At 44.0% G+C, this 10,885-nt stretch overlaps 1 protein-coding gene across 1 annotated transcript; it reads left to right on the forward strand.

The window, feature by feature from the left end:
• The first annotated feature begins 842 nt into the window (after positions 1-842).
• On the forward strand, positions 843-6,934 carry LOC142250557 (uncharacterized). Its single transcript, XM_075322736.1, has 9 exons — positions 843-924; positions 1,038-1,151; positions 2,710-4,386; positions 4,890-4,989; positions 5,413-5,561; positions 5,727-5,839; positions 5,996-6,085; positions 6,166-6,288; positions 6,682-6,934. Exons 1-9 carry the CDS (start codon positions 858-860, stop codon positions 6,889-6,891), a joined length of 2,643 nt encoding a protein of 880 aa, XP_075178851.1. The 5' UTR covers positions 843-857; the 3' UTR covers positions 6,892-6,934.
• Positions 6,935-10,885: the final 3,951 nt, after the last annotated feature.

Genomic DNA, 10,885 nt, shown 5'->3' on the forward strand with positions numbered 1-10,885 from the left:
CGAGCGCTGTATATAGAGAGCACAGTATTATCCTAATTATTACTAGTGACATGGAGACGAGGGCGAGCGCTGTATATAGAGAGCACAGTATTATCCTAGTTATTACTAGTGACATGGAGAAGAGGGCGAGCGCTGTATATAGAAAGCACAGTATTATCCTAATTATTACTAGTGACATGGAGAAGAGGGCGAGCGCTGTATATAGAGAGCACAGTATTATCCTGATTATTACTAGTGACATGGAGAAGATGGCGAGCGCTGTATATAGAGAGCACAGTATTATCCTAATTATTACTAGTGACATGGAGACGAGGGCGAGCGCTGTATATAGAGAGCACAGTATTATCCTAGTTATTACTAGTGACATGGAGAAGAGGGCGAGCGCTGTATATAGAGAGCACAGTATTATCCTAATTATTACTAGTGGCATGGAGAAGAGGGTGAGCGCTGTATATAGAGAGCACAGTATTATCCTAATTATTACTAGTGACATGGAGAAGAGGGCGAGCGCTGTATATAGAGAGCACAGTGTTATCCTAATTATTACTAGTGACATGGAGAAGAGGGCGAGCGCTGTATATAGAGAGCACAGTGTTATCCTAGTTATGGCAGGTAATTAGATGTGTAATGGTGACGTCACTGTTATTGCTGATGACTGCACGGAGCCGGCACATAGTATCGGAGCTGGATAAACCTGTATCTTTCCTTGTAGCCTCGGGAGATGGATAGCAGAGCTGTGTGATGAGAGGAAATGTGGGTGTGTGACGTGGACTGGTTGTGGGTGGAGATGTCCTCAGTATAAAGGCTCAGAGACCGGCTCTTCAGGAATCTCAGTGACATCAGAATCTGCGGCCGCTATGAATGAAGCTGAGAGCAGAGGAGAATCGCTGTATCTCAGCATTGGGGTGCTGGCTGTTACTGCAGGTACGGGACACTGAGCTGCCTTGTTCCCTCACTGTATATATCCATAGTAATAAAAGTTACTATAGGGCTATAACTATATTATATGTTTTTATGTTTTTATTCTCCTGTTTTAGGGAGTTTACTTCTCTCAATACAATATTACAGTATTGGAGCGTCTGCTCCTCTTATACCCACAACTGCCCTGGGCGTCCTCCTCCTGATATCGGCAGCTATTTTAGGATATTCAGGTATGGATCTACTGACAGAATATGTTGTATAAAGGGATTTCTGGCAGCGCTGACTTCTGCAGCGGTCGGTGAGCGGCGCTGCTGGCGATGGGTCTGGATCATCCTCCTGTATATTTGCTGAACAGATGAATGCATCATGTCTGTAAATAGATAAAATAGAAACTATTAGGTAAACATTGACTAAAAGCTTAGAATCATTTGCTTAGAAATAATCAGTGTTACAGTTCAGACCGGTAATGAATGATTATCTGAACATAGGGCTGTTATAGGAAGGAGACGGCTGGAGATAATTATTACATAGGACATCATTATAACATAACATAATGGTAACACTGCAATGCCTCTATAGTGATTCTGTGACAAATCTATACGATATATTCAGTATCTGGGGCTTTTCCAGATCTGTAATCACATCCGATCCCGGGCTCAGCTCCCGTGATTCTGTCCTTTCCATACTTCCCATATGTGCAATGTTCTGGCACAGTCCGGATCACCAGATACAGGACAGGGAAACGCTCTACTAATTTGTGCTGAGACTTTTCTAGTGTTTGGGGGAATTTCAGGGTAGAAGGAGAGATCAGCTTATAATGTGCCACAATATGGGATGGGATGTGTTAGTGTACAGTATGCATCACTGTGCAATGTAATGAGCGGCTCAGAAATGGAAGAATGACCGCAAGATGGCCTGATATTATATAGAAACACTTTACATACATAGAAAAATAAAATGCTCTTCATTAGAAACGTGGTAAAGTCATTCTAAATAACAATAATGTACTAATACCATTGTAAAACACTGCATAAACGTGAATCTCTCCTCTGAGAGCAGCATGATGTAGGAGCAGAGACCCTAATTCCAGCAATGAGTCACTTACTGGGCTGCTTCCTGCAGTTTTGATAAAATCACAGTTTTATCTGCTGCAGGTCTACCAGTTCTCTGAATGCTGAGCTCTGTAGAATCCTGAACACACCACTGATTGGCAGCTTTCTGTGTACACTGTGCATAGGCAGAAAGCTGCCAATCAGTGGTATGGTGGGATTATACAGTGCCTCTAAATATAGAGGACTACATGGCAACAGATTTACTATTCCTGTATTTAGAATTTCCTGCTGATAAAACTATGATTTTACCAAAACTATGGCAAGCAGCTCAGTACCCAGGACTGGAGTCAGGGTTTCTGTCTCTATATCATGCTGTTCTCAGATTGAGTTGTAGTAACCTGGTGGCAGAATCCCATTATCCAGCAATAAATTCCAATCAACCTTATAAAAAGCCATTAATCGCCCCCACATTGTTGATCCCCTCGGCAGCCTGTTGATTCGCTGCACAGGGACATTTGGTCGCGCAGCCGTTCATGTCCTACAAATCATCAGGCTGCGGAGGCAAACTCGAGAAGGCAGAGTATTGGCGGAGCCGGAATGATGGGGAGTTTAGGCAGTAATTATATTACCCTATAAAATGTATCTGATCTTAATATTAAAAAATTACTGAATTATTGGAAATATTGAATCTAAAAATATTGCCTATTTTATATTTTCATTGTCATTTACATATTAGGAATCCGGAAAATACGAGGAAATGTTTCGCTGTGGGTCTCATTTTACTGGACGGTGTCAGCTCTGTGGAGTGGATATGGCGTCAACCTGATCCTGAGGGGAACCAACGTCATCAGCGTCTCTGACATGAGAAATGCCCTAGTTCCTGGCTTAGTCGCCTTCTTCCTGGGGCTGCTCATTATTGGGGTGGTGGGGATCCTTCAGAAGGAAACTCTTCTTGCTTTGATGTCTGTGGCTCTTTCTCTTTCCAGCATTCATGAAATCGTTCTCTTCTATGATAGTAGAGTCGGCTCCTCGGCAGTTGCATGTAATTATCTTATAGTTGTGCTCCTTGGGATATACTTCTCCGGTGGCCGGACGCTCCATAGCATCACCAAAGGGCAGGTTATGTTACCAGGAACAGACATAACTAATAAAAGCAATGAGCCAGGATCTGATGGCTCCAGTAAGGCAGCATTCATAGCTGCGGGCCTCATTCTTAACATGGCGGCCTCTAGTGTGTTTGGCTGCCGGCTCCTGGGAATAACCAGTAGTCTTTTCGTTGGTCAGGTAGCCTGGCTGTGGACGGCGGCGGTCTACCAGACCGTTATCTGTATCTTTTCATACCGTCATTATCACATGCTAGAGGCTACACATTTTGCCTTTTTTTCCATCTTGAGATTTGCTGAAGGCTATTCTCTACTGTATCAGTTCCTAAACACAAGTCAGTTACATTACCCCCTTCCATTCTTGGTGGTTTTCTCCATACTATTTTTTGTCCTCACTCTGTTTACAAGTATTCAGAGTCCTATAGAAGCAATATATCTATTGTTTTATGTCGCCTACTGCATTGCATTAGCTTCTAACCCACAAGGATTTTTTCATGGTGGACCCCAAGGAGTTAATATCGCAATATATATAGTTTCAGCCATTACAGTTCTCATCACTTTATATAATGCAAAGTCTTCTACAACGATCCCAACAGGTGAGGGCATTATCAGGAAACTATTCCTCAGCAATAACATGTTCAAGCTCCGTCAAGATAAAGATATAAATGAGCCCTACCTTGGTTATTCCAAGTATGGCGATGCAGAAATCCTCGCCCACGCATGCAATATTTTGGCTGCCTTTGCCATGACTATGTCGGGGAGCCCGGGTGAACCTTTGGTTACGGTTGTCTTGCCGTGGGTTGTGGTGGCTGGAGGACTTTATAATCTCATCTGTGGGTCTGTAGCTTTCTCCCGAGGTAAGACACTAGAAAGCAGTGCCTTTATTCTGTATGGGGTGATGTGGGTGATCTGGGGGATTTCCCGGTATAGTGGGGTCTATGACACAAGCAGAGGCTTCAACACGGCCGTAGGAATTATATGTTTCCTTCTCTTTAATAGTTTTCTTGTTCTCAGCACACTTTTCCTGTCTAAAGCCTGGTTTGTGTACACTCTCACCTTCCAGCTTATCTTAATCAGCTTTCTTCTTGATGCTCTCAATGTGCTCCCTCAAGGCTATGATATCGCTGTTACTATTATATTTGGCCTTGCTGGATTCTACTTATTTCTTTCCACTCTTCACAATACCACTTTTGAGACTCCCCTGATCCCAGTTGGCAGCCCCATTATCAAAATTAGTGGTTTTACCAATGACAGATCAACATGTCCTCACCTGATTTCTACAAGGACCAGCTCAGTCCAAAAGATTGCAGGTAAGAGATAAGAGAAAGATGATAGTAACCCTTGTAAGGCTATGTGCGCACGCTGCGTTTTTTTGACGCTGCGTTTTTGTGCGTTTTTGGCCGCTAAAAACGCACATAAACGCACCTGCGTCGAAAAAACGCATTAGCGTTTTTGGCTGCGTTTTGCTGCGTTTTTGACCTCTGCGTTTTGCTGCGTTTTTCCAATGCATTGCATGGGTGGAAGACGCAGAAAAACGCAGGAACGAATTGACATGTCCATTTTTTTTTTCAAGCTCAAAAACGCAGCTTAAAAAAACAGTTGTGTGCGGACAGCAAAAATGAAAACTCATAGAATTTGCTGGGGAAGCAAAGTCATGCAGTTTTGAGGCCAAAAACGCACCCGAAAAATGCGCAAAAACGCCGCGAAAAACGCACTGTGCGCACATAGCCTAAGACGTTTTCTTTGTATAGAACTAAGAAAAGTTTATTAAAAGACTTACATAAATGTGATTTTCATGTTCTTGCTTTTTTAGAAATCATGAAAAATGGCGGGATATGTGGCGTCCCTACCGACACGGTGTACGTACTGGTGGCCGCCTGCAATCACCCGGAGGCAGTGGAGCGGGCGTACAAGTAGGTTCAGCCACAACACAGCGACTGATGGTTTTCTGAAAATCTCATTATTATAGATGGCGGACGCTGCAGACAAATACATTGTATATTACCTGCGGGGTTGTGTGTGACACAGTGACCTATAGATCCTCATAGTGAGGACTCTGTGACGTGCGGACTCTCAATGTCTGCCCTTAAGAATATGGCAGGAATACATGGAAAGGAAGAGCACGGGCCGGGTTATTCTAATCTATTATCTGCCTAAATAAAGTAACAATAGAAAATCTAAATAGAAGAATAAGACTTTTTTTATTATTTTTTTACAGTAAAATAAATGTGATATAAAGGAAAGTTATTTCTATATATTGTATACAGTATATATTGTCTATATATTGTAAACTCCAATAGACAATTCTCTAATGAGCTTTACTTTCCCTTTTTCAGGACAAAGCGTCAGGCTCAGGATCGGCCGATGTCTCTGTGGATATCAAGCCTACAGCAACTGGAACCGGCCAAACATCTGCTCAGTCCTCTGCTCTGGGACTTCATGGAGGCGGCTTGGCCCTCGTCCATCAGTCTTGTGATCCCAAGAGGTGAGAACCTACTGTATATACGGCCACAAGAAACTGTCATCTCCTCCAGACCCCAATGCCATAGATATAAGTCACGCCCTCACATACAACAATTCCATCATGTCCCTTATTTCTGTGTCACACCAGGATCTGCCTAAAGTGTTAATACATGTATTTCTCTCATAGGACCATGGCTGGATGTTTTAGGAGCTCGTGACTCCGCAAAATACATAGGAACCCCTCAGAGCATTGCTATCCGGATCCCCGACTGCTCAGTGACCACTCACCTCATTGATATGGTAACAGAAAAGGCGACTTCATCCGTTTTCCCAAACTGTAGTCAGATAATATGTTTCTTCACAGATTACAGAAAAGTATAATCCATACTTACAAAACGTTTTCATAAAAAGTAATATCTGCAGCCAAATGAATCTTCCGGTGTCTTCGTCCTGCAGGTCGGCCCCATTGCAGTGACGTCCGCCAATCCTTCTGGAGAAGCCGACACTACTCATCACAACCAAGTCTATGCAAAATTAGGAGACAAGGTAGCATGGATGATGGATATTTAGCCAGGTATAGTTACAAGGTAAAGACAATAGGTAAAAGCCTCTATGTTTCCTCTCAGGTTGATGGCGTTCTGTGTGATGGGGCGTCCCCCGAAAATATCGCTTCTACTGTGGTAGATTGCACAAAGATAGACGCTGGTAACATCGCATTCTTCAGAGTCGGCATCGTGCCCAAGTCACAGGTAATGCTGGGATACTAGTATTGGATTATTATTGTTATTTACACTTTTTTGCAGTTATTCCAGTCTGATTGATAAAGCCCAAAATGTTATAATAAAGAAAATGATATTCCCCCAGGCCACAGCCCACCAGAACTTTCTATCAATCCTGGACCAGTATCAGTTATACAATTACAGATCCCGAATACAAGGATTTTCTAAAATATGTGACGGCTGCGATTATATTACCAGCTCTCGTCCCTAAACTCCACTGTATTGATAGGGTTAATGATTTATGGCAGCAAAGTCATCTAAATACCTATAACAATACTTCTGGGAAGAAAAGTGTGAAAAACATGTCAGTATATAGTAACATCAGAAAACGCATTTCCTAACAGAAATTATTATATTTTTCAGGTTTTACAAATATTAGACCAAGTTCAGACGAAGCACAAAAAGGGTCTCATTAATGGGGGATTCTCTGGATCCACAGAAGAAATCACACAGAAGATGCAGGGGTCTAATAACCAGACAGACGTGCGGCCCCAGACCAACTCTGAAGATAACGGATCTGCGTCATATGATAACGAGGGCTTCACAGCAGAGGATGAGCCCCAGGGAAATTAACACTGGTGAATGTAGCGAATTTTGTAAATATTGAACGACCCAAGTTGCAAATTTTATACTTATTTATTTTATTTAAATATTATTTTGTTAATAAATATTAAATATTTTTGTAAAAAAATATTGTCATCTTTTCAAAGACAGAGGCAATCCGATTTTTAAAGGACTTTTTCGCTCGACCTATTACCAGCCAAACATAGTCATCAAATAAGATAGGATTAATTACATTAACCCCTTTTCAACCAACAAGTACTGGTACGTCCTTGGTTGCCTCCGTTTAGTTACCACGGGTTCTGGCCGCAACTTCTCTGTATTCCCCGCACATGTCTTCTGATCTGATCAGCAGACATGTGTGGCTAACAGGCACACTTGGATCGGAGATCCACTGGTGTCTGTCAACCCCTTAGATTGCACTGTCAAATACTGGCACAACAATGTAAAGGGCAACAGTGGAGATTGCGCAGTTCCCTACTGCCATCAGCGGCCCCTTGACATGATCACGGGGTGCAAATGTGTTGTCATGGTAGCTCGGGGTCAGCTGATGGCTCCTGATGTTGACATGACTCACTTTCTGTGAAAGCCAACAGAGCGCCGACACTCACAGGAGATGAGCATTTTTGCTGACCAGAGCGTTGCTGCTCTGATCAGCAGAAATGCACAGGCAGTGATAAAGTCCCCAAGGGAGACTAGTAAAATAAAAACTGTAGAAAAAAGTTTTAAAAAATATTATAAAATAAAAAAACCTAAAAGTTCAAATCACCCCCACTAAATATAAAACGGTTAAAAAAATTAAAAAACTACACATATTTGGTATTGCTGCATTCAGAAATTCACAATATATCAAAATTTAAAAACAATTACGGTAATCTGATTGGTAAACGGCACGGTGAGGAAAAATTACAAAAAGCAAAATTTTTTCACTGACGTTTTTCACTGGTGTGTAAAACACGCACATGTCCCTGCGTGTGCCGTGAATCACGGCACACGTGGGTTGTCTAAGTGCAATCCGGGCTCCGTTCTCCGTGGCCCGTGATTGCACTTAGTAATCAACTCACCTGCGCCCGCTCCCGCTGTCCATGGTGCTGATCGCTGCCGCGGTGCAGCATCCGGCCGGCGCTGACCCCCGCAGCAGCTGCTTCCAGGTCGGCTGTGTCGCGCATCATGAATAATGACAGTAATGAGCCGGCTTAGAAGCAGCAGGCTGCACGGGCTGCAGAGGACATCGCTGGACGCCGGGTGAGTAAAAATGTTTTTTATTTTAAAAGCACGTTTTTTTCTGGCACGTGTTTCACGGACCACACCACTGCGTGGTCCGTGGGACATCAGTGATGCCAGAAAAAAATGGACATGTCTCCGTGCGGCAATCACGCACACGCGGGTACGTCGCACGGAGACACGTGCAGTGAAAAATCACTGATGTGTGAGCAGACCCATTCATTATAATGGGTCTGCGTATGTCAGTGATTCTGGTACGTTTAAAAAAAAGCACAAACGTACCAGAATCACTGACGTGTGAAAGGGGCCTAAGGCAAACAAAACAGCACATCGACGTAAACATTTTATTTTTTTCACTATTTCTCCACATTCGTTATTTTTTTCCCCATTTTCCAGTACAATATATGGTAAAACTAATGGTTTCATTCAAAAGTACACCTTTTCCTGCAAAAAATAAGCCACATATAGCAATATTGAAAAATAAAAAAGTCATGGCTCTTGGATAATGGGGAGAAAAACACGAAAATGAAAGATGGAAAATTGCTCGTGGCTGAAGCGGTTAAATATCTATATTTTAACACTAAAAACTTTGAACTCGTATTTGTGTACAATTATTATCTATGGTGTTTTGATTAAAAAGTCTAATTAGATAATTGTCCTGGGTTCCTCTTTTTAACGTGAGGATAACCCTTATTTTCAAGTCTTGAGCTGTAATGACCTGTAATGTAAAACCTAAGGGCAAGGAAAGCAGGAAAGTCCAGCTTCAGGGTGGAAACACAACAGAAATGCGTTTTGATGCATACATTATAGCGGTTTCCTTGTGGAAGTTTTGATGTCCCGTGTACTTGAAATCCTCAAGAAATAAAGAAGAAATTGTTCATTGGAGCTTGACCCTGGAATTGCTGACTCCGGTCTACCTCCCGTCTCCTTCCCCCATTCCCATTCTTATCTAAAATGACTAGACAGACACCGAATATCTTTGGATAATTCTGGCCATAGCAGCCATTTTATTAACATAAATACATAACCAATAAAATTGCAATATGGTAAGGTCCTTGAAGCTACAACCCTGGTGATCCCCATAAACCGAACCATAAAACCAACTTGCTCCCAGCCGTTACCCACACTGGCTCAGGCGCACCAAACTGTAAGGGTTAATCCTTCATTAACCCCAACACACCCACAGGGGCCCCGATATCCCCGTCGGGATTCCCCTCCAAATCACCAGGTGACCAGCAATTATGCCAATGAGGGGATCCACACCCGTATGGATTCCCCGAACAATTTTAAACCAACTTCAAGGACCCACCAATAACACGCCACAACGAAGGCACCTTGATAACCTTCAAGTGCCTGAGACCCCCCTCAACCTCAGGGCCCGTTCAATACCTCCCTGCAAGCCGAGGGTCCACAAATCGATCCCTACCGCATTTAAGTGTACCCCGTCCGCCAACCAAAATTCCTCCTCCGTCCTTTCCAACTCCACATGCCGGATACAAACACCCCCATTCCGACTAACAAACTTTGAAATCGCCCTATTAACCTTCGCCCGCGCCTTGTTCAGCCTCTCAACAGACCGCGCCTTCCGCCAACTCCTTCTCGCCACCATCTCCGACCAAACTACCGTAATCCCCGGAAAAGACACCCATAGCCGCAACAAGTCGTGCTTGATGTCTTTTATTAGGATTCTGAAAGGCCTTTCCCCTAGATCATTCCCCCCAACGTGTAAGACCAACACGTCAGGAGGCCTGTCCAAACGGGCATATTTATGCACCTCTTGTAACACCCTGCTCCACCCTAACCCCCGAACCCCGAGCCATCGTACTAGAGCCACGTCCCTGGCGAAGCCTAACTGTCTCCCGTTCCTTCTCGCATCCGCTCGCCGGGCTCCCCAATACACGTAAGAATGGCCCAAGATCCAGACCAGCGGGGGGGAGGGAAGGGGTGTTTCTGCAATACAAAAGCACAAACAAACAACCATTTTAGCGCCTGAGACCCTCAAACGAAACACCCACACCCCGGCCGCCCCCCCCCCCATTCACCGTAAGAGTCCCCACTCAGTTTCCGACCATCGCCTGGGGGCGGACGTATAACTTAAAACGCCCCGACTTCCACCTACCAATCTGTTTAACCGTGTCTTCAGACAAACCGCACCTGGATGCTTCTGTTGCCGCCCCTATGCGAAAAGAATGCGATCCGAAAGACTTAGGATCTAACCCCAACGACTTCAAACACGCCCTGAAAACACTCACAAACTGATATCGTGATAAGAAAGACCCGTCGTCATGACATAACAGCGGGCCGTCCCCCTTTTTACGAATCTGTTCAAAATTCTTGAAACACCTCAACGGGCACATATCCGATCCCCTAACCGCTCCCAAACACACTCGGTTCCCTGCCCCCCGTTGATCAGTTTTAGATTTTCTGATCCAAAATTCAATTCCCCTATCCACCGCCAAAATGTCACCACGACTCAAACCCCCGGGTGCCACCTTACTGGGAGATACCAATTCCCCCACCCGCAGGGCTCCAAAAAACGCCAAGGAAAACGCTAACCTAAACAAATGTTCCTCGAACGGAGATGTACAGACCTCCCCCAACACCCCACCCAGCCGTTCCAATAATCCAAATGACACTGGTCGTCTACCATCCAATAGCTTTCGTCCTCTTCGAAAACCCTTCAACGCCTGGACAACCAAAAAACACTTAGTTAAATCTCGTAACCCTCGTAACCGAAAACCAAATGCTAACCCCGCCATGAAACGATTTGCCTTCGCAACCG

Source organism: Anomaloglossus baeobatrachus, chromosome 9 (assembly GCF_048569485.1).
Source record: "Anomaloglossus baeobatrachus isolate aAnoBae1 chromosome 9, aAnoBae1.hap1, whole genome shotgun sequence".
In the NCBI taxonomy this organism is placed as follows: Eukaryota; Metazoa; Chordata; class Amphibia; order Anura; family Aromobatidae; genus Anomaloglossus; species Anomaloglossus baeobatrachus.

Coding starts and splice junctions, on each gene's coding strand:
- LOC142250557 (XM_075322736.1), top strand. CDS start 858: ATGAATGAAGCTGAGAGCAGAGGAGAATCGCTGTATCTCAGCATTGGG. Junction 1,152..2,709: donor AGCTATTTTAGGATATTCAG/GTATGGATCTAC, acceptor TTTACATATTAG/GAATCCGGAAAATACGAGGA. Junction 6,289..6,681: donor GCATCGTGCCCAAGTCACAG/GTAATGCTGGGA, acceptor TATATTTTTCAG/GTTTTACAAATATTAGACCA.